General features: G+C 41.7%; 1 protein-coding gene across 1 annotated transcript; it reads left to right on the top strand.

Annotated features, from left to right (window-relative positions):
* The first annotated feature begins 4,620 nt into the window (after nucleotides 1–4,620).
* gabra4 (gamma-aminobutyric acid type A receptor subunit alpha4) lies at nucleotides 4,621–22,185 on the top strand. The gene is made up of 10 exons (XM_073486945.1): nucleotides 4,621–4,709; nucleotides 4,849–4,967; nucleotides 6,713–6,780; nucleotides 8,361–8,581; nucleotides 9,527–9,609; nucleotides 12,330–12,473; nucleotides 13,053–13,205; nucleotides 18,564–18,820; nucleotides 20,458–20,460; nucleotides 21,652–22,185. The coding sequence occupies exons 1-10, from the start codon at nucleotides 4,621–4,623 to the stop codon at nucleotides 22,183–22,185; spliced, it is 1,671 nt and encodes a 556-aa protein (XP_073343046.1).
* The last annotated feature ends 3,231 nt before the right edge of the window (nucleotides 22,186–25,416 follow it).

The raw sequence follows: 25,416 nt of genomic DNA on the forward strand, positions 1-25,416 counted from the left end.
GCCGCCCCGATGAGTCTGTGAGCAGTCCAGGAGGCTTGAGACTTGATCTGTAAACCAGTCACTTTACCAGATATAATTTGTTGAGTAGTATATTTTAAACTGGCTGTTCACGAGTAATTTTATTTGGCTTTCAAAAATATCAGCTTAACTTAGTTTAATTGAAGTTAACTTAATGTAAACTTCCCAAATCATTGCATTTAAATTGACAATGGATCAAATGACAAAAAAAACTTCGATAAGCATCAAACAACAGATATACAGTGTAAGTGACCATCTGGTGAACACAGAGGAGCATTTACTGCTGAAGAAGCAGATGTTTCGCCAACGAGTTGGTGGAGACCAAAACAGAGCTGAAAGGTGACTGAGTACTGGACTTAACAGTTTGTCCACACTGGAGGTGTTTCAACTGTTTTTCCGTCGTCTGTCTCATGCGCATCTGATGGAACAGATATGCTTCTACAGATTGTGCGTTTGGATGTGAGTGCTGCCAAAATAGGGATGACAACACAAAATGCTGTGCCTCATCCTGCACGAAACAGACAGACGGCTGAAGCTGCAGCTCCACGTATGTGCTGCTCAAGCTACACAGACTTTGTAGACCATGGATGTGTTAAAGAGAACTATGAAAGTTGCTTACAAATGCAAAAAAGTATGCACAATAAAGTCCTTCACCAGCTGAGCACGTTAGGAAGATGCACGTTTGTGCCTTCTGCTGATAATAGTAATAAGATAATGATAATAAAAAAGATTCATTTCAGGGGGTTGTGACTTTAAAAATGTATTCACCGTTTTATAGCCACTCCTTTTCCAGTGACTGGTGTACAGAAAATATGCTCTTGGGGTTGTAGTGCCAGGTTATAAAAGAAGGAAAATGTTTTAAACACAATGGCTGAAGCACATCGGAAACGAAAGTGTTTATATCTGTTCTAAATGGGATCATTCAAAGGTGGGGTGAAAAGCCAGCTGTTGTAGAGAGGGGGGAGAGATCATTTCAACATGAGGTAATGGTGCACATTATCAGGCAGTCTCTCCTAGAAGACATTCATAGTGACATTCAAAATTAGTTTTTTAAAATGTTTTTACATGTTTTTCATGCAAAATCTTTGTGTTGTTGTGAGGTAAACAGTAATACTTAAGATGTGATGATGGGGCTGAGCAAGTTCACCATTATCTGTATCTGAATCTGTATTTGTGCAGCCAACTAAATTATCTGTATCCATAGCTGTACTCAGTTTGGGTCGGGCTTAAACCAGGATTCAGTGGTGCTTAAACTGGAAGAGGGTGTGACCAGAATTTGTTAAAGGTGCAATATGTAAAAATTGGCCACCTGTTGAATTTACAGTATACTCCCAACAAATAGGTGCAGCATATCAACAGAGTAACTTCTAACTGCAGCTGTATTCTCTCTATACATCCATGACTTTATCCATCTCTTCAACACAATACAAAGATGTCTTTGACATAATGTCAGAACTGTTATTTCTTCACGTTCTGTTGATAACTTTAGTTAATTTTTGAATGTTTTAAACTGAAATTCTTATATGTTATATGGTTTGATCAGAAGTAACAGTGTTGTTTATAAGAAAACTATGTGCATGAAGTCACATTCTTTGGACTGTCGTGGAAAATCTGACCCGAGTCCTTCACAAAGAAATCCACAGTCCAGTAGCATGTAAACAACTTAAAGGGGCACTATGGAGTTTTGGAGAAGAAATTCAAACTTAGAATTTTACTATTTGAAATAATAATACGATAATAATACAATCACAGAAATGTTTATTTTTTCCAAAACTAAATAAACAAGCTGTTGGAAAATAAGGTCCCCAGAACACTGTTCGAAGCTAGAAAGGTGGCAGGGTCCGCCACATATAAACAAAGTAAAACAGTATGAAACTGTCCTGTCCTTTAAGGGTTAGTTTGTTTATTTAGTTTATTCAGTCATCAAAATTAAGAGAGTTTGTTCATTAACTTTGTTTAGGCATAAAAAAGCAGTCAACAAAGATCTTTCTCTTCTGATTAAAATTTCTTCCCCAAAACAACATAGTGCACCTTTAAACAAATCATCCACAGGCTTGTACAGACAACTGAGAGAGACGGAGAGTCTCATTTTTCATGTCACATTACAATCCTCTCACATATGGCCAATAAAGAAATGAGTAATACATGTAAATTGCTACAAATTGTTCCATAGAGCCCCTTTAAGATACATTTTTTGATAACGAGAGGAAAACAACTGTTTACAGAGCACATTTTTGTTTTTAAATAAACTTTCATAAACTTTTTTGAAACGCAGTACGGATACATTACTTTAGTTGATCTCACTTTCCGCTTGTGTTTATCGCCGAACAAAAGAATGATATCGAGCCTTCTCTCAAAATCAGTGTCTGCAAACTTAATGAGATCTTTCTGTAACTGCCACACAGTAACGACAGCAGTCTTTCATGTGTGCTGAGCTCCAGCTAACAAGCTCTGCTGCAGCAGCTGCAGGTGTGTGTGTGTGTGTGTGTGTGTGTCTCAGAAGGCTGTCATCAGGCCCCGCGCGGATCCTACAGGAGGTAATGTAATGACCCTTTACTGCCATGCCCCTCAACCCCTTACAACACACACACCAGCCGTCACAGAGCCATGCCTCACCTCTTCTACCTCCCTCCTTCACACACACACACACACACACACACACACACACACACACACACACACACACACACACACTTTCATGCGCTCACACTGATAAAAAACTAGGTTATCATCGCAGTTATTTCTGCTGCAGGGCATATAGCTTACAAAGCAGAAGAACCTGTTTTTGAGCCATCTCAGGACAAACTGTACAAACACACACACACTAAAGCACGGAAATGTAATTTGAAAGCTCGGACAATTCTTTAAGCGCAGTGTGTGTCTTCAGGCCACAAATGTTAACACAATAATACATCATGTACTGTAATTCAAACGCAGGACAGACTGAGAGGGAAAGGTCAACGTGGCATAATAAGGCCGACGTGACTTTTCCTAAAACTGTACTTGTGACATTTGGAGGCATTAGACTGCTCCTGAATGAATTCTATTACAACCTCTTTGTACAGTACGCCCAAAGTGCTTCCATTAAAAGAGCAAATTGTAATCAAATGTCTAAAAAAGAAAAGAAAAAGAAAAAATACTTGGATGCGAGCCGGCCCTCACAAAGAGCATGCATATTACTCATCCCCCACAGAGCCGCCTTGCTCTAGTGTATTGTGGGAGGACCAGGGTGGGCGGCTGTGCATGGGAGCTGCGTTGTAAGACTCCATGACTTCAGCTCACATGTAACATATCAGCATAATGTTTCCTCACCTTCCCCTTGATACACTAAGTGGCTTCTGTTTCAGCCCAGTGTGTGTGTGTGTGTGTGTGAGTGTGTGTGCGTACTATATGCACTTCAAAACTAATCAGGAAAGCCAGTGTGGTGGAACCCAGACATCTTGTTTATCCTGCGAGATTTACCCGCACTTCACCTTCAGAGCCACACGCGCACGCGCACGCACACACACACACACACACACACACACACACGCACACACACACACACTTTCGCTTCACACACGCGCGCGGTGAAGGTCTTGTGCTTGTCCCAGGTGCAGAGAAATCTGTGAAGCAGCATGTGGCTTGTCCCAGTTCCTCTACAGTACCTGTGTGCCTGTGTGCGTGTGTGTGTGTGTGATTGCGTATTGCGACAAGACTGACCCATTTGAATCCTAATACAGCCGCTCACCAATGCATTCCTGAAACTAGTTCAACATGTAGGCTAAGGCTGCGTCTGACACTGTCGGGGAGCGCTGACGGACGCCGGGGTCAAAGGGCACGCAGGGAAAAACGGTCCCTAACGCAAAAAGTTGAATGAAGCAAAGTGTTGCCTTATGAGTGATAGGTGAGGTCATCCTGTCAGGAAACACCAAATGCTCAGATTGGTGCTGAGGACAGGAGCAGGCCTACACACACACACACACACACACACACACACACACACACACACACACAGAGAGAGAGAGAGAGAGAGAGAGAGAGAGAGAGAGAGAGAGATTTGACAGAGAGGGAAGTCAGAGACTCTGTTGAAGTCATTTCAAAGCAGTGCACGTCTAGTGTGCGCCCTGACCAAAGCAGGTGTGTGCGCAAGAGGGGAGAAGGAGAAAGAGAGACAGAAAGAGAAGAGAGAGAGGGAGAGAGAGAGAGAGAGAGAGACAGAGGGAGAGAGAGAGAGAAAGAGAGAGAGAGAGAGAGAGAGAGAGAGAGAGAGAGAGAGAGAGAGAGAGAGAGAGAGTATTGTTTCTCTCTCTGGATGCCAGCTCAACCACCACCACCAGCAGCACCAGCAGCAGCAGCAGCCGCTCGGATCTGGATGAGAGGTGACCGGGACTGAGGGTGAAGGTGTGCGCTCGCATGTGTGTGTATGTGTGTGTGCGTGTGTGTGGAGAGACTGCAGGAGCAGGCAGAGAGGGCAAGAGAAGAGAAGAAGAGGCTCAACTTGCTCCCTCTCTGCGCCGCTCTGCCCTCTGTGCCGCCGCGTCTCCCTCCTCGTTTTCCTCCCCGGGACACAGACATCTGGCGTGGTGACATGTAAAGAGGCTTGAAGTATGGCATGCAAAGATGGTTTCTGCCAAGAAGAAGGAGACGGTGACAGCGATGCGCCCCGCTTTTATTCGGACCCTCTTCTACTTTTGCTGTTTGGCGACTTGGTGAGTCCCACAGTGTCTCTGTCCGTGGTGCTGAAATCCTCCTGCTCCTCGCCTCAGAACAAACAGAGGTTTTACTCTCTTCTTCTTTTTTTTGGGCACTGAAGTTATGGTATCATCATTCTTTTTTTTTTCTTTCTAGTGTAAAGAAAATCTCTGGACAGACAAAGAAGGATGAAAGGATCTATCCGGAGAATTTTACGCGCATTTTAGACCGACTTCTGGACGGCTATGACAACAGGCTGCGACCTGGATTCGGGGGTATGTATGAAATAAATGCGATTTTTGCGCACTATTGCCCATGTTCTGTATGAAAACTACACATAACAGGCGTGAAATATTTTACATCTTCGAAGTGGAGGAGGAAGGAGGCAACTTTATCTTTTATTTTACTTTTTTGTGCCATGGGAGGTTAAAACACACCATTACGCACTTTAAGGCAGCTGTACGCTCACTGTTAAGCATCACATATTCCGTGTACGTCAAGTCAGTGAGATCTATAGTAATCATATATCACCTCTCTATCCTCCTAATGAAAAAAGGAAAGATTGAACTTCACTTTTCATTTGAGTTTTTATGCCTTAAGCAGTTAAAACACCATAAAGTGCAATAACTGCTGAGCGTCAAATAAGTCAGTTTTATCCATAGTGATAATACATCACCTCTGAGACAAACTGTCAGGATAAAAATGGAAGCTACAACTTCGTTTTGCTACATGTTATGCCATAAGCACCACAAGGTGCAAAAACATGACTGTAAAACTAATTAGCACCGAAAACACCCTGTAAGTCTTAATCAAGTCAGTTTAATTGTATTGCCTCAGGTTAAAACATGTGCCTCTAAAGGCTTTACAATCATTAGGGCCTAAAAACCTTCAAAAACAGCCTTTAATGGGAGAAAAAGGGGAAGAAGTTCAGGGAAAAGCAGCAGAGGAGGGAAGCTTCTTTAAAGGAGCACTATGTAGTTTTGGGCAAGAAATTTTAATCAGCAGAGAAAGATCGTCAGTGACTGATTTTTGTATTCCTAAACAACAAAAATAAACAAACGCTCTTTGTTTTCATGACTGAGTAAACTGAATAAACAAACTGACCTTAAAGGACAAAACAATTTCATACTGTTTTACTTTGTATATTTGGCGGACCCTGCCACCTTTCTAGCTTCAAACAGTGTTCTGGGGACCTTTTTTTCCTCTGAGAACAGCTTGTTTATTCAGATATGGAAAAAAATGTGAATAATTTCCTCATTAATATTGTAAATATTAAAATTCTGAGTTTGAATTTCTTCTCCCAAAACTACATAGTGCCCCTTTAAGGAAACACAATGGATGTAGTGCATAACTCATGATGGCAACATTAAAGCAGCAGTGTCATGTGTTTTCTTTACCCCCACCTCTGTATTGTATGGAACATGTTGCCTCATGGTCGAGCTTTTTTAAATCACATGCGATGTGACATGGTGTTTGAGACTTTATCCTGTAAGCCTGCCTCTGTGCAGTCTGAGCTGGCCTGTTTAAACGAAAGCAATAGTTACATAACGGTGTGTATGTTGCAGGACAAAATGCTAAATGCACAGTTTCAAGTGCTAAAAGTCCGGATTTGTTTTTTCTGTACATCCTCGAACAAACCACGATGAGACATCTCATTGGTTTGAAGCAGCAGCCTGTCAACAGAAATGTGCTGATAGCCGGCCATACTGTAGCTTTGCTTATCCCTGCACTTATGAACAGCGCCTTTACAGTCTGCCTCCACATGCATTCACTGAGAAGAGAAAAAAAAACAGGATTATGTTTTTTTTTAACATCTTTTAAGCTATTTTTTTTTTTCAATTCCATTATGCAAAGGCTCTGGAGGAGATAAGCTATTGCATGTCTCGTGGGTTTGATGGGTGTAGGCCCATAAAGACTGTTTAAACACAAGTGTGAATAAGACTGGAGTCTCTGTGAGGCTGGACTGTGACGTGGAAGGATTTAAAACGGGAACTTGTTGTCTGTTTCATTGACTCAATAGGTCCTGTGACTGAGGTCAAGACTGACATTTATGTGACAAGTTTTGGGCCTGTCTCAGATGTTGAAATGGTACGTACCCACGCTTTAAATGGAGTTAAAGGATAATTTCACATAAAAATGACGTATCAGTCATTATCTACTCATTATCTACATGCCGATGGAGGAACAGCTGAAGTTTTGATATCCACTAAAAATGTCTGGAGCTTCTGAAGTAGATAGAGACTTTTTTTAAAAAGCATTTAACAAAATAAAATAAATAAAATAAAAACAACCAAAAAAACCCCAAACCAACCTTAAAATGGCCACCATACTGCTCGCCCAGTGTAAGCCAAAAAAGTTTGACTTCCTGGGTGTAAAAATACCCGGATCTTTCGCGTTGTGGGACCAATAAAGCATACGCACTAGAGACTCAACTGACCTTCTCTTTCACAATGTAAGCTCACAGAGAAAAAGTCTTTTCGGGCCCCAGTGTGCCCTCGTGATGTTGTAATTACAACATAGTTCGTTTTTTTACTGTCCCCATCTACTTCAGTTGTTCAGGAGAATATTGCAACACTGTTTTGCTGTGAAGCTCCAGAAATGTTGTGTGTACTACAAAACTTCACTTTCCATCAGCATGAGGGTGAATAGATGATGACTTAATTTTAATTTTTGGATGAACTGTTCCTTTAAGCATATGTTCATTAATGCAGTTGTTGCTTTAATACTGTGAATATTTACATGCACCTTAAGTTTAAACAACTTTGCTCCGGATGAGATACAGGCAGGGCTGGGTGGTAACTGTTTACATGTAATTGGGATGACATAGACAGATGACCATAATCAACTCAAAGTGTAAACAAATTATAGTTACATTATCAGGGATAACGTGATAACATTTTCTTTATGTCTTTAAAACTTTTAATATTATTTAATTAATTCTATTAAGTCATGAAAGGCATGTTATTGTTTCTGTAAAGGTTTTTTGAATTGACCAACTGTAAATGCTAAATATGCTAAATATCTTTAATATGCATTGAAATGTTTTGAGATGTTTGAATAGAAACAAGAATATTTTTGGATCTCAACTTTTGGTGGCTGCATCCATTGATTTTAATGTTTGATTCTGAAGTAATCCAAAAGTAATCCAACAGTAATCAGATTCAGTTACACTTTTGTAATTAAAAGGATTATGTTAATTGCAATAATTGCCATGTAATATGCATTCAGGAACTGACTACATTTCAAAGTCATCCGACCCAACTCTGAACTCTGGATATAAACAACAATTAGAGTTCATATCAGGAGAAAATCAACAATCTTGCAGAGTGGTGCACAGAGAACAATCTACTGCTCAACGTCAGCAAAACCAAGGGCAAAGACGCACCCCTGTCTACATCAGTGGAGCTGAGGTGGAGCAGGTGAACAGTTTCAGGTTCCTTGGATTTATCATCACTGAAAACCTGTCATGGTCATCACACATCACCACCCTGGTTAGAAAAGCACAGAAGAGGCTCTACTTCCTACGGAAACTAAGGAAGGAGCAAGAGGGAGACGTTCCATTCATGCAAACCCTTGATAATTAAAAGTAAATATCACCCCACCTACCAACCAAGCAACCTTATATGTTTCTCTTCCCCTCTTTCTGTCTGTTGATTTCCCTGTTTTAGGAGTACACAATGGACGTGTTCTTCCGACAGACGTGGGTGGACCGGAGGTTGATGTATGAGGGCCCGATAGAGATTTTGAGGCTGAACAACCTGATGGTGACCAAAGTATGGACACCAGACACCTTCTTCAGGAACGGCAAGAAGTCGGTCGCTCACAACATGACGGCCCCCAACAAGCTTTTCCGCATCATGAAGAATGGCACCATTCTGTACACCATGAGGTAATGTAGTATACTCCATCACTATAGACAATCTGTTAACATCACACACATGGCAGTCAAAGCCAAAACTTAAACCTAACTTTGATTAAATGGATTTGTTCATGCGGCTATTTCCTGTTTTTTTTTTCATACATTTACTCATTTGTGAGCGGGTGTGGACTCTTCACATGATTGCGTTCACATTTTTGATGTTTGTGCTAATTAAATAAAAACAAACTTGGAGAAGAGAGAAGACAGACTTTATTTGATTTAAAGCAATCAGGCAGATTTGTTGTGAAATCAAACCCAGTGGCTCACACAGTAAACAGAGCAGAGCTGTGCGGAGGCAGTGCAGAGGCTGCCAAACTTTTAAATCTTTAATTCAATACAGCAGTCAAATTGCTGCTCCTCTGCCTTTTCAGTGCACAGGGTTTGGTATAAGTAAATGCATACCTTCTATCACATCACTGGCATGTATTCATATCAGAAGAATCAACTGTGGGCTCTGGAACCAATTTTTTTTATTTCTCCATTGCGGGTTTACAACAGTGCATGCTAACATTTAACATACCACGAGCTAGCTTCTCTCCATCAGAAATTGTATGAAGTGAAACCAATTTTCCTTTCTAAGCAGTGCTAAGATGATGTTGACTCGCAATATTTACCATAACTGGCGTTTCCATCCGTCATTCTTGCACATATCCTTGATGCTTGTGTTTGTGCATGTGTGTGTTCTTGATTTTCTATATTTGTGGGGTCCCATAAATCCCACTCACAGTTTGGGGTCCGACAGCTTTGTTGGGACCAAAATTTTAGGGTGAAGACTTGGGGTTAACGTTAGTGTATGGGTGATGGTTCCCCAGTCTATGTAATGTCCCCACAAGTAATGAAAACAAGGATGTGTGTGCGAGTGTGAGGGTGTCTATTTGGTCCTTTTTTGAGCCACTCTGTCCTTTACTTCGACAGACTGACTATTAGCGCCGAGTGTCCCATGAAGCTCGTGGACTTCCCCATGGATGGACATGCGTGCCCCCTCAAGTTTGGAAGCTGTAAGTCTTCTGTGTGTGTGTGTGTGTGTGTGTGTGTGTGTGTGTGTGAGTGTGTCTGCGTGAGTGAATAGATAAAAAGGTGGACACAGCGATGGACAGAGACATGGTCAGTACACAATGTGACATCCAACATAAGTTAATCTAAATAAAGCCTGTCTCCTTTGATTGTACACTAGCTCTTTACACAGCAGGTGAGGCAGGTAACAGACATCCAGATGTTGGCTGATTTGCTCTGACAGGACAATGTAAACCAGCTGTGTACTCACAACTAATTGCTAAAGAGGACACATGCAAAAGATGCCAATTACACAGTACAAAATGATAGCTTATCGTGTTGGTACTTCATGTGATTTTTTCATCAATGAATCATTACTGCAGGTTTCCCCTTTGTGTCTGACTCATTATTATAGCAGCTGTAAACAAATAAACCCATTGCTGCAAAGACTGGCAGCCTCCACTGGCCTCCACACTGTATTTTACATTTTGTGCCCCTTGGTGTCATTTCACAAGAGACCCACTGGATTACTTTGCATCACTAAACAGGAGGCAGCGCAATTTGCAAGCTAAACACAGCAGGTAGTTTCAGCAGAGCCCTTTGACTTTTTTTTTTAGCTTATTATTACTGAATGCTTCAGTGAAATGTAGCAAAAGACCAAAATAAAAGAGTCTTTAAGGTATAATTCAATTTATTTGCTTTATTTGCCAAGAGTTATCTGAGATGATTGACACCGTTATCGTGTCTGTACGGTTAATATGAAGCTACAGCCAGTAGACAGTTAGCTTAACTTAGCATAGCAGGTGGGAAACCTAACCTGCCTCCGTCTAAAGGTAAACCACCATCTCTGAAACTCATTAATTAACATGTTAGATCTTGTCAACAAATGTCTCACTGTTTCGTGCTAAGCTAACCAGCTGCTGACAGTAGCTTCACCTTTAAGAGACAGACAGGAGAGTGGTGTCCATTATCTCAACTAATTCCCTGAAAAAACAAATGTCGAACTATTCCTTTAAAGGTGATTCCTGTTCATCTCAGTGAAGGTCCCATTTGTTTTTAGTTACCAGATTTCATTAATGATTTAAAAAAGCTTTTACATACGCTTTATATTTACAAATACAACATGTAGCACTTTTTAAATAAAGGTTTTGGAGAGTTTAAGAAGGCAAGTATGTCACAACTAAAAAATTTGCCATAGCTTAGTTATAAAAAGGAAAAAAAAAAATAAAACTCGATCACGTGACTACCCTCTGCTTCACACTGAAATGGATTCTTTGCTGAAAACAGTGCAGAGGAGCTGAGCACTTTGTGACACACAAAGCGACTGAATGCTAATACTCAGTAATGACGTATTCCATTCTTTGTTGTGAACAATGAAACCCTAGCTCAGCATCAGTGTTTATATTGGGCCTTCTGGTCAGCAGAAATGACTTATCTGGAAAAAAGGAGTTTCTCATATGGAGCAGCTCCGTCTTATCGGAGAGGAGCAGCAATCGGAAGATTACATCTGCAAGAGAAAGGAAAGGGAAAGACAACGAGTTTGCCTTTACACTCACCCAATCCGCCGTCAATTACCCAGCGTGGTGACATTGCAGAGGACAAATTCACATTTCTCAGTTATTGTCATCAGCCCCCCCCTCCTTGTCCTCCTCCTTTCACCATCCGGCGCTGCTGCTGCTAGCCTCCAGTCAGGAGGAAGCAACCATGGATCTGATGTGGCCTGAAGCGAAGGAAAGGTCAGAATCCCTTCCTCTGCCTCAGGATAGCACAGACCTATGCAGATATTTTCCATAGCTAGTGTGTGTGGTCTTGTATATGTATGTGTGTGTGCTGAGTGTGTGTGTGTGTGTGTGTGTGCGTGTCTGCCCCGTCTTCATTTTTCCTCCATCGCTCTTTCTCTCTCACTCTCTTTTTCTGCTTCTCCATCTGGACTTGTGTGCACAGGCATTGCGTTCCACTCCATGACACACCAGAGTCATTTTATTTTGGCAGCACAGTTGGTATCCTGCCGATGTGGAGTCCCATAGGGAGTGGCAGGCAGAGACAACTGGCATTTTGTTGTGCGTCCACGTACTGGCCAACCTCACCGGGATACGTACAGCAAAACACTCAGAGGAAGCAATACTGGGAAAGGAAAAAAAGCTCTTATGGTTTAAAGTATCCCTAAGTCAGACAAAATGGAGATTTTATTTGAACTTTTGTAGGAGACCTGAGACCTGTGAGGCATGATGCACTGGTGAGTGGAATATGACAGATGGGACCTCTCTGAACTTCGAATCCGGCCACATTGTGCTGGTTTCAGTGGATCTGAAAGAGTGGATTGGATGTTGTTGTGTATTTTTATGAGCAAATATCAGTTATAAGTCAGTGAGTGCCACTTCAATGACATACTGTATAATGAAAGTTCCTCTTTATTGTCTTGCAAAATACTGAATAGTGTCTCTGAGGTTTTCCTGTGTTTGAACAGAAGTGAGGGGTTACACTGCCCCTCAGGGCTGGTAGGGTAAATCAATTCTCAGAGAAAAAACAAATGTCATTTTGACTTTAAAACCATCCAATTTAATTATATTAAATGTCACCGTGCCATGTCACAAAGACAGTTTACAGTATACAACACCCCATACAAACATATTGCATACATACACAGCACGTCTTATTTTTCTTGCTATACCATTCACAACTTACTGTAAGTGATTCACATCGAGGTGGCTTTCTCTGCCCACAGATGCCTATCCAAAAACAGAGATGATCTATACTTGGACCAAAGGGCCCCAGCATTCAGTGGAGGTCCCTCCTGAGTCCTCCAGCCTCGTTCAGTATGATCTCATCGGCCAGACGGTCTCCAGTGAAACGATTAAATCCATCACAGGTGAGACTAACTCGTCCTTTCACCATTTTGAACTATTTTGCTGAATGCTTCCAAGAAAACTGGATGCAGGGTGATGGCTGATGTGCTAGACTTGGCTTCTTTTTTCTTATTTTTACAAAAGAGTGTAAAATCTGCTCTCTTTTATTGAGAGAAAACATGTTCAGCTGTCTGTGTGTATTGTGCTACGTCAAAGCTGGTAGATTTACCACCTCTACAGTGTGTTTTCCACATGAATGACAGGACAACAACTGTACAAATGCAGCACAGCTGGCAGATATCGGAAGGATTTGGAGCTTTGACTCCTGCTTCTTGAAACATGATGAGTTGAGGCGTTTGAGAGGGCCGTTGGGTTCACATAAATACTGAAGCAGAAGATTTTAGCAGCAGGAAGTTGCAACAGGTGGCATGTGTCCATTTGGGTGAGAATGGACGGGGTTACTAAAATATAGAAGAGTGCGAAAAGATGATCAAATAGAATCAAATGTGACATCTGTCTAAAGCTGCATTAACTGAAATCTGTCAGGCCGCAACTTTAAACTCTTTGTTCATCAAACTAATTCATGTCTGTTGATCCTCCAGGTGAATATGTGGTGATGACGGTCTACTTCCACTTGAAACGTAAAATGGGCTACTTCATGATTCAGACGTATATCCCCTGCATAATGACAGTAATCCTCTCCCAAGTGTCCTTCTGGATAAATAAAGAATCAGTCCCGGCACGCACAGTCTTTGGTACGTAGACCTCACACATCCCTCATCCTGCACAGCGTTTCTGCTCTCTCTGTTTATTTATTTGATGCCTGCACGCCCAACAGAGCAATCAGAGCTGGAGTGTCTCTGCACAACAAGCTGATGAAATGTGAGTCCGCTGCTATTAGTTTAAACTGGTTTGAAATACAAGAATGAACAGCCGACAGCATTAGGAAGAACACATTTTGATGCATCGTCTAAGCAAAGATGCCTGAAGCAAAGACCAGAAATTTGGAGCTATAAAAATTGTTTTGGCTCATCAGATAGTGGATGATACAGAGTCTTCTCCAGATAAATAACTCTCTAAATGGGTTGAAACTGTAATAAAACCTTCACAGGGAAAGACCCTGCAAGAGAATTAAAAGTAGTTGTTATAAGATGCTCCTGGGGGTAAATTTGATTTTATATATCTACAGACTTTTAGTTTTACATAAAGAATATCTCTAATCAAGAACATTTTATTAACTATGTCTTATCCACACAATGAAACATAACACTAAACATAACTACCATAAATTTAAATTTAAAGGGTTTAAGGTCTCAAATTACACAAAAATAACAAAATGATATTTCAATTCTATCACCATTTCTACATTTTGAACAGAAGCCTGTGACAAAATTATGATTTATTCTTCAGTAATCTATTTTAATTGATTTCTAAATGTAGTTAACAGTGTTTTGCAGTAAGGCCTTACCCTGAAAATAAAACAGTAGTAAGTAGTTTTCGTTAAGGAGCGGTGTAAGGTGTAATTCAGTATTATATTACAGTGACAAATCACAGTAATATCCTGTTACATTGACATCTGAGGTTGGATTTGTTCGCTGCATGTGTGGAGTTTAATGGAGGGTGGATGGTTGGTTCAGCTTGCTCTCTGTTTGTTCATTGAGAAGACTGGCGTGTTAGCTTGGCTCCGGAGCTTGAGGCAGGTGGAGAAAGCTCCCCTCTGCCAAATGAAGAGAAATTCAACTCTCTGCAATTTGAAAGTTGTCTTTATCAAATTGACTTCTTAGCTGGCTTGCTAAGGTTTGCCATTCAGTAGGCACACAGCTAGTTTTATGAAGAGCTGGACAGAGAGTGAGCTGTGCAGCTTAGCTCAGGACTTCTGTGCAGTTACTGGCTAAGTGAGCCAGGAAGTAACCAGAAAAATATAAAGAAGTTGGATTTTTGGATTCTTTTTTAAATTAATAGTCATCACTCTTTTAAAACAAAGGCTAGTAAGATGGACATATAACCAGAGGTGGAAAGAGTACTGAAAATCTGTACTCAAGTACATGTACAGTTACATGACAGAAATATTATTCAATTACAAGTAAAACTACTGGTATTAATATTAAACTTAAGTTAAAGTACAAGGTATTCTTCTCCGATGCTGCTCAGAGTATTAGTTACTTTTTAAATGTTTGTGTTTAATGCATTATCAACAGCAGGCGATCAATCAAAGGAGTTTCTGTTTCTCCTAATCTTCAGTCTAACTTACTCCCAACTCCTGCTCTGTTCTGCTCAGTGGTGAGCAGCGTATTAGCATTATGTATTAAAAATGCATGATATGATGATATCATAATAATTTAACATTACACTTTCGTTAGCCTCGTATCTGTTGGAGTGTCATTCTACACTACTGTGAGAGTTAAAATCTAAATACAACAGTCATATTTCTTATGAAGAGTGTTGTTATTAAATTATGAGGTATTTTCTCACATTTTTAAAGGCTGTTGCGTTATTCATCATATTTCTGTTATCAGTTGCTGTCAGTTTTTGGCCTCTGACCCAGTTGCGCTCTCCCTCAGTCCCCTGGTACGAGGTTTGGGTCCCTGTCCCAGAATAGACTGATTAGTGTGTGTCGACAGAGAGGCAGGACGACAGACAGAAGTGCTAAAACTAGACTACTGTTGCAAGGTGTTGTTGTTTTATTATTAAGAGACGTTTCAGTCTGGTACCTTCTCAGACACGCTCCTCCACTTATGTTGATGGAAAGTCATTCAGTGATAATAGCACTGACACTTGTCCTCCATTTTGTACGTAGTTCTGATAGATTATGTTTTGAAGCATCAGTTTCAAGAGGTAATTTGAACCTCCATGACTAACGAGAGTGAGAGAAAATAACGTGAGTGTCAGTGGTGATTAATGATTCTTGAACCAGCTACATGACATGTCGACTATTCATGATGCCAGAAGTTTGTGAAGTTACAGAATGAAAGTGTTCTGCCGGTGGACTGTGAGTATTATATATCGAATATATAAAATATGGTGTAAGAGTGGTGCACCCTAAGCCTGTTGTTGACTGGCAGCAGCATTCAGTCAAACTGTGACAGCACATTGTATCACAAATGGTGACCAAACAACCAACCTCCATCATGATGACACATACACACACAAACACACACACACACACACACACACACACAGCAGCAGCAGCGTCACCTGTATTCATTCAGCATGAATCTGACACAGTGTGTGTTTCTCCTGTCGGCTGTTCAGTTTGTGTTTTGAGTTTTGTTTGAGCAGAGAAACACTGTTTTCCCCTCAGTTGAAATGTCTCCAGTTTAATACAGCACTGGGGGATCAATGCTGCTCTCCTGCAGTGACCAATGTATCTGACAGTCCAGCTGCTCGGCCCCCGCCTCCCCGCCCCAAACTGTCCAGGATGACAGAGGCGTCACAGCAGCACAACTATTGTTGTATCAGTCGAGCTTCTGAGGCAGCGGATTTCTGCTGTTATCCGCTGTGTGTGAATGTGAGTGTGTGGCTGTGTTGGGAAGAGAGGAGGGTGGATTGTGTTTGGATTTCTCCTCTTACTCCCTGCAGCCACGCTCTGTTTTGACTTCCTGCTTCAGTGACTCAACCACAGTGTCCCGCTAAGAGTGTCAAAGAGGCAGTTTGTCAGGAGAACAAACAGGAGTGTAGGGAGGATTAGAGTTACAGCTTCTTGGCTTTAGATAGAGGGGTTGGAGCGAAAAGCACAAAAAGATTGGTGTCTATGACTCTGATATGAAACATGACTGTTGATCACAACAATGTTTGTCTGGGCCCAAAATAGAGCCCATTAACTTTTGGTTTGGATCTGGATGAAGGGATGGATCCAAGATTTTATTTCTCACTGTCTCCATTTAAAGCTTTGTAGTAGCCAATAGCATTAGCGCAGAATGTAAATTACGCTAATGCACCCAGCTGCTTTTTGACGCCCCCCACCACGCAGCTACATGTCAAAGTAACCAAGTCTGTCTGACGGGGTCACGGGGAGCTCCCAGTGAACACAACCAGTAAAGTGTTCAGAGGTCTTGCCAAACACGGCCAGAACCTACAGTAATGTAGCAGCCGAGCCTGTTGGCTGCAAATTTGACAACAGGGAATACAGCACCAAGGTGGTTTTCTTGCCCAGTTTAGCTCCTGGCAACCTGGGGCCTAACGGTACTCTGCTAACACCGCTAATATAAGCTGCATGACTAAATGAGCAAGCAGTAACTGATTTAATTGAGTGAAAGGTAACTCACTCAATCAAAAGTGAAATTCATTGACTATGAAAAAATGATACAAAACAAATAATCAGATCATATACAGTGCACATACAGTACAGCACTGCACTAAACACCATAAGTTCATCAGTAAGTGGGATTTTTCAGCTAATGCTTTCATTTGAATAGTTGGAAACAAGAGAAAAGTCAAATGTCAAATCGTACATCTCTCAACCATCTCAGTTTTAGCTTACGTTGAGAACAGCTTCATATTAGAGGTTAATATCCTCCGTCTGTGCCCTGAAGCCGCAGTTCACCTATCAATGTCACCCAGCTGCTTTTGATTGACAGGTAATTATATGGCGGTCACGTCCGGGCGCAGGGGATGAATTTATGTTGGGCAAGGACTCTGCAGCACAGATTGTTCCAGGTCTCCGACGTAAAGGGGATTTTCTCCAAATCACATTATTGCTATTGGTTAATAATACCAAGGACGAGTGATGAGCTACAGGCTTATACTGTAACCTTCTGTTACTGTAGGGGCCACATGTGACCTTGCGTGCTGGCCAGATTGGTGACTTATTTGATTTTTATGATATCCGTCTTAATACAGTGAGGAGTCAGTTCGGTGTTTCCTTTAGCTGTGTTGTGTAAACCTCCTTTACTTACTGCATATTGTTTGCCCAGTTGGAGAGTCTGCAGTTGCTGCTGTTGAGTAGGAGATATACCTTTAGACAGCTGTAAGCTCTTGGTGGCATAATATGTTTTGATACACATCAGACTTGTAGCTGTACAAACATTATTAGGAGGTAGAGCTTATCTGCAGGCTGAGATAATCCTATTGGTTGAGATAAAGCTTAATTGGGGGAGCTGTTTTTTCTCCATTAAATGCATTTGACTGAATCTCAGTGAAAAAGGCAAAAGGAACATATCCTGCCATAATGTCTACAGGTTAACTAGTGAACCTAGTTAGCTGTAGCTGACCATCCAAGTGTAATATGGGGGAGCTTTTTTTTAAGTCACGGAGAACGTGAGAAAGTTGCAATAATCAACATTTTATTAATGAAATAGAAGTGGATAAAATGTGACTGCTTTGGTTTACCTTTACCCCTCCCATTAACCTTACTTTCAGCTAAAAGTGAGCCTTTTTCAGCCCACCAATCTCTCACATTTTAGTTCTGTTAGCTCTGTGGTCTTCACTAACTCCTGAGAAAAATATCTGGCTGTTTAGCTGCTGAACATCCACTTTCTTCTACAACTAGTTGTTAGCTTTGTCTGTCGCAGGTCTTTGGTGCTGAGCAGGCAGTTGTTTTCAGCAAAAAAATGTCTGATAAACTATTGTACACTACCTGCCCAATGCCAAACAATAGGAAGGAATAAGTTAGAGACTAGCTGGTGAACATAGTGGAGCATTCAGCAGCTAAAGAGCCTGATATTTCCCTCACTTTGAGCCCTTTATTGACTCCTGTTTTAGCTCTGTTGTGGTCTTCACTAACTCCTGAGAGATGTGTATGCTGTCCTGACAAGACCAAAAAAATCAATGACTCCAGGTGTAAACAATGTGGTTCTTTTTGTACATGTCTTCCATGTCCGAGAGCAAAGTATATTTGCGTCATTATCCCCCCTGCTTTCAGTTAATGAAATATGCTGATGAGGAGCAACAAAATGTACATGGGTTATTGAACACTGTGCAAATGATCTTCATCACCATTAATTTGGCAGTGGCATGAAGGAAATCTCTCACAGGGTGTTTTAATCTAATTCTGACATGCTGATCTGTGGGGAACTAGTCTTAATTGCAAATAGCTTTTATCACAAATTAAATATATCATACACAGATTTGAAGACTCTCATATTTGATATTGTTCTGTTTGGATCCCATTGAAGGCATCACCACTGTCCTCACCATGACGACACTCAGCATCAGCGCTCGCCACTCCCTCCCCAAGGTCTCATACGCCACTGCAATGGACTGGTTCATCGCTGTCTGCTTCGCCTTCGTCTTCTCTGCCCTCATTGAGTTTGCAGCCGTAAACTACTTCACCAACGCACAGATCGAGCGGGCCAAAAAGAAGCCGGCCAAATGTCCCCCGGTTCCCCAAACCACGCCTGTCAAGGTCAAGGACACAGAGGAAGTGCTGCAGGTGATTTTTGTTTCCCTCAAAGTGGCCGTGGCAAATAGTCTGATAGCACTTAACTTGAAGGAGCACTTACACAGCATGTCCCTTATTATGTGCTTACTGTATCTGGCCTTTAGCCTAGACTTCTGAATGGCCAGGAGTGGGCCTGCCTGAGGATCGTCAGCTGTGCCCCTGCTAATAAGAACTGGGAGGGTCTGAAAATGTAGAGAAAACAGCGGAAATCTGATCCAAGGATGTGAGTTTAGGCTTCTATGTACCACCAGAACCTGCTTGTATCTGACTTTTAAATTGAAACTACTACACTACAATCTCATGTTATATAACTGAAAATGTAGCTCAGGTGGTTCCACAAAAAACAAAACAAAACAAACAAACAAACAAAGAAACATTTGTTTCATATTACACCCACAAGTGATTTTTTACCTCAGCCAAGGAGGTCATGTTTTTGCCTGTGTCCGTTGGTTAGTAGGTTGTTGTTTGTTGTGTTTTTGGTTGGTTGGTTGGTTTGTGAGCAGGATTTCACAAAAACTACTGAACGAATTTCCATAAAACTTGGAGGAAGGATGGGTCTTGTCCCTGAACAGACCTGTACCAGATAGATTTGATGTAGATCCAAATAAAACTCCAGATCTAGTGGATTTAAATATATGTTATTTGATATTGAATTTAGCTTGATTGAATTAATTGGGACTGTTGGAGGTATGTGCTGTGCTCAGTGGCAATCTAGTTAAATATGTGGTAAACAATTTCTCTAGGGCTGTCAATGTTCCTGAAAAAGGTGGATAATGAATTCTGCCTGTTTCTTTCACCTGATTATGCAGATAATTGCTCTTTCAACCACCGCTTGACATGTTGAAACAACTGCTTGTTAAGTGTGGACAATAAAATTACTCACTACCAGATCAGCCTGGACAAATTTAGCTTTCGCTCATAAATTTAGCTGCTAATTTGTTGAATCTGGCTTAGAGAAAACAGAAAAAAATGTGAAAGCAGGAAGATCTAAAAACAGCTTCATAACACATGTTACATGAAAGTACTAGGTGTTTCTCAATGATGCCGTTTGCTGTGGAGCCTTTATTTTGAAATTCTGCATGAATACATCGACATAATCTCGTATTTCTGTGTCACAACTTGAAACAAATTACATTGACACCATGGCAGCTGACATATGGATCGGATCAGAGTTCATGAATATGCCATGAAGCTATTTTAGAGCTCTTTGTCAGATATGATGAATGTGTTACAAATCACGGTTCATGTAACTGTAGCCATGTATCTATGGTGCTGTGTAAACACTGATTTTCAGATGGGGGGGCTGTGGAAAGAAGGGAGAGGTTCTTATTTCTTCGACTTTATGTTCCTCTGAAGAGATAACGTTAAATGTATCAGGCTACTGTTAACTTATCATTGAGGCTGACACAACACAGCAATGCATTTGTCAGTTTCACACTAACTACTTTAAGTTGCCCCCTCCAGTCCAAATCCCAGTGTGGCGTAATCATGCCTGAATGCTGTATAGTGACAACGGCACTTCAGTGGATTAGTAGGTTGCCACGGCAACGCAGCCCGGGTACATCTGTATAGGTTTCAGAAAGGCTCTGGCAACTGGAGGAAAAAATGAATACTCTTTTCCTCGAGAGCAGGTCCTGCTGGCGCTGCCACAGGGCTTGGCAACAAGGTCAGGGTGTGTTGAGTTCCAGCTCCTGAACCTTTTACCTCTTCCAGGATGAAAAGCAAAAAAAACCCACCGTCCACGCGCACACTTCCTCTGCTGCACATCGGACACAATAACACTGGATCCTTTCATTTTCAGGGGTGGGGGGGTGGATTATTCCTGCAAATGCCTTAGTACGAGCATCACTCTCTCCCTGCTTGAAAACATCAACTCTCAAAGGATAAGCTCCTTTGACGCTACACTGCATTACCGCCCCGATGAAGTGCTACCTACTTTCTGTCTTAAGCTTGTGTGAAATGAGTGAAATCCTTGGTAAGTGACATCTGTATTGCACACACTCTATCGTCTGCTTCCAGATGAAGGCCATCTGTGTCAGGGGGACTGTAATCAGATCAATATGACAAGGTTTATGTTGCCCGGCCCGATTCTCAGGAAGGAAAAAGCAACAGAGTTTTACCTTGCCTGCAAACCCCTTCAAACGTGAAGCAGACAGGAGGGATGTGAACCAAATCCTCAAGTTGTTTTCTCTCACATGTGGATCCATATTTAAACAAAACGGCTTTGCTTATTTTGTGACTCACTCAGTCCAGAACTTAAGCTTGATATGTATAATATTATCACTTAGTAGACAGGTATATTTATCTGGATTTAATGAGTTTGTTAAATATTTTGGGCAGGTATTTTATTTATTTTCTTATTTCAACAATTTTAAAAGCCTCTTAAAAACCCCATCCGGAACATGATGGGACACTTACACTCTTCTTAATGAAACTTCCTCACTCAGGTCGACAGCTGACTTTGACAGGGTTAAATAGGATTTAGATTTTTGAGACCGATATTTGACATTTTAAAAATCTGATAACTATATAGTAACCTTGCCAGTGCTCTTTGGTGGACAGACTTTTTAACTGTGATTGTTTCTAAATGACCTCAAACATATCGATGTCATATCTGGAATGCAGTGCCTTTCAGTCCAAGGCTTTACAGGTCTGCTGCACCTAGTAATGGCTGCTGATTGGGTCATCAATGTTTAGTTTCAATTTCTTATTTTCTTAATAACATAAGGCAGTCTTACTGCTGTCAATACTGGCTGGCCACGCTATTGGTCAGGTTCTTCATTTCAAGTGTTTTTAAGAAAAATCTTTCTCTTTCTCAACAGAATCCTGATACCAATGGTAACCTGAGGAAGCGGATGAATTACATTTCCCACCAAGAGGCCAGCAGTCACCAGAGAGCCCAGTCCACCACCAACATTTCAGGAGTGGGCAGAGCGAGACCGCTGCGAGCTTTAGCCAGCGGAGTCAACGGCAGCTCCTCCACCCTCTCCCGCTCCAGCCCCAAATCTGAGAGCCTGCTCAGCGTGGCCTCTTCCTCTGCCCAGCTGGTGAAGAGTACACCTCAGGCTGCAGCTTCCACACCAGACGTGATGGCTGGGACGCCGTGCAAGCAGAACGCCAGCTCCACGTCTCTGCAGCAGCTGCTGGGGCCCAAGCTGGAGCGCATCCAGATGATGGGGAACAAACTGGAGCTAAAGCAGACGCCGTGCTCTCAGCCCACCACTGCTGGCATGGGTGGAACCAGCAAAATTGACAAGTATGCACGGATCCTGTTCCCAGTGTCCTTCGGGGCTTTTAATATGGTCTACTGGGTGGTTTACTTATCAAAGGACACGATGGTGGCTAAAGGTGGTTAGACTTTGCTCTGGCAACAAGAGTGAAGACTCATTTCTTTTAACAGATGGGAAGCAAACAAGGATTATGGGAGTTTGCAAACAATGAGAGGAAACTATTTTTCTTGCCAGACAGATAAACAAAAAGTGCTCGCCAAGCACTTCCACATCCTGGAGAACACACTCAGAATCCATTTATTTTTTTCTTCCTAAGGTCCTCGAACAGCAAGCATGGGAACAAATCAACCAAATTAGAAATATCTGACTCGGCAGAAGAAAGAACACCTGCACACTGGACTAGGCTACTGTCGTCTTTATATCGTGCTACGTCGGACTGTAAAGGTCTTCACTGGCTTCAACTGCCTCATGATCCCGTTTGGCCTGCTGTCAAGGCATGGGATTTTTTCATTTTCCTATTTTTGTACCCTGCACCTGGCAAGATGTTTGGGCCTGTGTCCTGAAAAACGAACTGCACCGATGTTCTGTAAATATATAAATTTATTAGGATAAATGGATTTATATTTAATGATTGCCGTGTACTTCAGTTTGAATAATAGGACTTGTTGCTTTGGTGCCAGCAGGCCAGATGACGTAAACTTAAATCATTTGAGAGGACAAAGGGACTCTGGTCGTGGTTTACAGGGACTGAACACTGGCTAAATAATGGTCATCTAAAATGAAAGAGATAGGTTTGTGTCTGAATTAAAGTCGTGCTGAGTGGAGCTTTGGCCGGGAAATGATCAGCCCTGAAATCCTCTCTTGTACAGTTCCAACTTGCAAAGCATCTTTTTTTTATACAAGATGGATTAACTAATCTGGAAATACTGAAGATGAAATTTGGGGATCAGTCGGGCAGAAAGTAGAAGTAAAAGACAAGTTATTAATTCATGTAACAGTAGGATTTAAGCTTCTTTCCTGCCATAATGGGTTGCCAAATAGTAGACAAAGATTGTGCAAGTGATTAAAATACAGAATGGAGGGAAGAGAGAGTAAAGCCATTCGTCCGTAGATGACTGCAGCAATAAAACATTGAGTTGGTTGTTTGTTTAGGGACATTTTGGTGTGTACAATAAAGGAATGTGACTATTCAGCAACTGCTCCAGGGGAGAGACTCGGGTGCCGTCACACACCTCTTTAAATTGTGTCTAACATATTCCACTATTTCACTGCATTACATGGTGTTCAACCAACATTTAAATCCGGTTCCTCATGCGTTCAGTGGATGAATTCTTGTGAGCAGCGTTGTTGACAAGTTTTAAAGGCTGAACAAAGGAAAGCGTGCCTGTTTGTTAAAATGAGACCAGCCCACAGAGTTTAATTTTTAAGGCCGCTCGAGAGTTAGCTGAAGTGCAGCTGTCAGTCTCTCATTGAGCCGCTGTTAATTGTGCCAGCTAGAGTTAGGGTAATGGGATTTACTCCAGCCGCACTCAAAATTCCTAATAAGAGTCTGCAGCACAGACACAGTGCTGCGCCGCTCTTTCTGTTTAGATGGCGTTTAAGAAAAAGCTCAGCATTCTGGGGAATATGTGTTTTTTGCATTCTTCTTGAGAGCTCTCATGTCTGCACACTAGATATAACGCTATGGTCAGTACTTGCTTGGTTAAAGAATAGAAACAACCTGGCTCTTGTTTAAAGGTAACACAATCCACTGACCAGCACCTTTGAATCTCACTAATTAAAGAGGCGGTTCACTCCAAAATCTGACATATAGATTTTTCATCCTACCTGTCATGATGTTCGTCCATCTAGATCATTTTAGTGAGTTGCAGAGTTTGGGAGATATCAGCTGTAAAGATGTCTGCCATCTTTTGGGTATAATGGAGCCAGCTGGAGAGGCTAGCTAGTGTTACAGCTCAGCCAATACTTATAAAGTATAACAATAGAAATATCTGACGGGTCAAATGGAACCTTATGGCGGGCCAAATTACGCCCCCGGGCTCCACTCTGGCCAGCCCTGATCTAGACGAATAAATAGCACTACTAATAGGTAGAAATGTGTATTTTTGATTCGGGGGGAACTGTGCCTTTAACTTCACTAATAAGACTCCAGGAATTCAGCTAGCAGGCTAGTCGATTCCCCCTGTTACCAGTCTTTATGCTAAGCTAGGCTAGCTTACTAGCTGTAGCTTCATATTTAGCACAGATATGAAGCGGGTATCGATCTTCTAATCTAACTCTCAACAAGAAAGCGAATAAGCTTCAAGTAAACATGTCGAACTTTGATCTCCGTGGACACAAAAGGGTTAGTCAAACTTTTTTGCAATCAATTCATTCAGTACTGTCCTCCTAGAAACGTTTAAACAGCCCAGAAACCTTCGACTATATTAACAGTCACCTCCTGTGTGATCAGGACCTTGAGCATGTTTGCAGTCTGGTGACCCTCAGAGGTAATGAAAGATACTGCTGATAACTGAACCTTTGAATGTGTGAAGGACGTCATTACCTAAATATCACACAACATGACGTCAGACGCTTTGTCCTCTCAATGGTCTCTTGTTACTGTTACTGCTCTGTCACTGGCTGGTGGAGGTGAAGTGGGGGGTTTATTGTCATTGAGTCCTTTCTCCGGACACAGTGACATTTTCGGTCATCACTTGCTTTATATAAGTGCAAAGAAGACTTCTGGCTATAGAAACCACCACAAAATGACAAAATGATTATTTGACATATAAAGCTTCTGTAGTGCGTTGACTAGGTCATTTATTTTGACGAAGGAATCACAAATATCATCCTTGATGAATTGATTCCTCATGGCCTAAATTTCCTAAACAGTCATTGGATGAGCGCAGTTCCAGTGTTCACCTCTGCAGACAGAGATGTCATAAGGATACGGTGTGTGAGGGGATTCATGATGTAGGGGGTGCCTAGTTTCTTGCTCTAATAACCATATCATCCATGTAGCCATGGTTGTTGGCCCTCGTCGATCGGTTAGTCTAACAGGAGTTATGATGCTGCCACATCGGCGAGAAACAGGCGGCCTGATGGACAGATCAAGATGCCCGACGCCACTCACCCCTCCTAAACGCAGCCATGTGTGAAATTGATTTTGCCGTTATTGCCTCCCTGTTGGCCTCACTCTCCCTCGCTCTCTCCCTCCGTCTCTCACAACAGTGTACGAAAGATATCTCATCATGAAAACACAGAACATGTGTGTGCTAATGAGGAGCCTGTCAACAGCAGATTGATGCTCACTGTTTAGGTGGTGCTCTAAATGTGTGCATGATGGATGGAGCTGCCAACACCAGGTTGTGGGTT

This window comes from Pagrus major, chromosome 18 (genome assembly GCF_040436345.1).
Source record: "Pagrus major chromosome 18, Pma_NU_1.0".
NCBI classification, from domain to species: domain Eukaryota; kingdom Metazoa; phylum Chordata; class Actinopteri; order Spariformes; family Sparidae; genus Pagrus; species Pagrus major.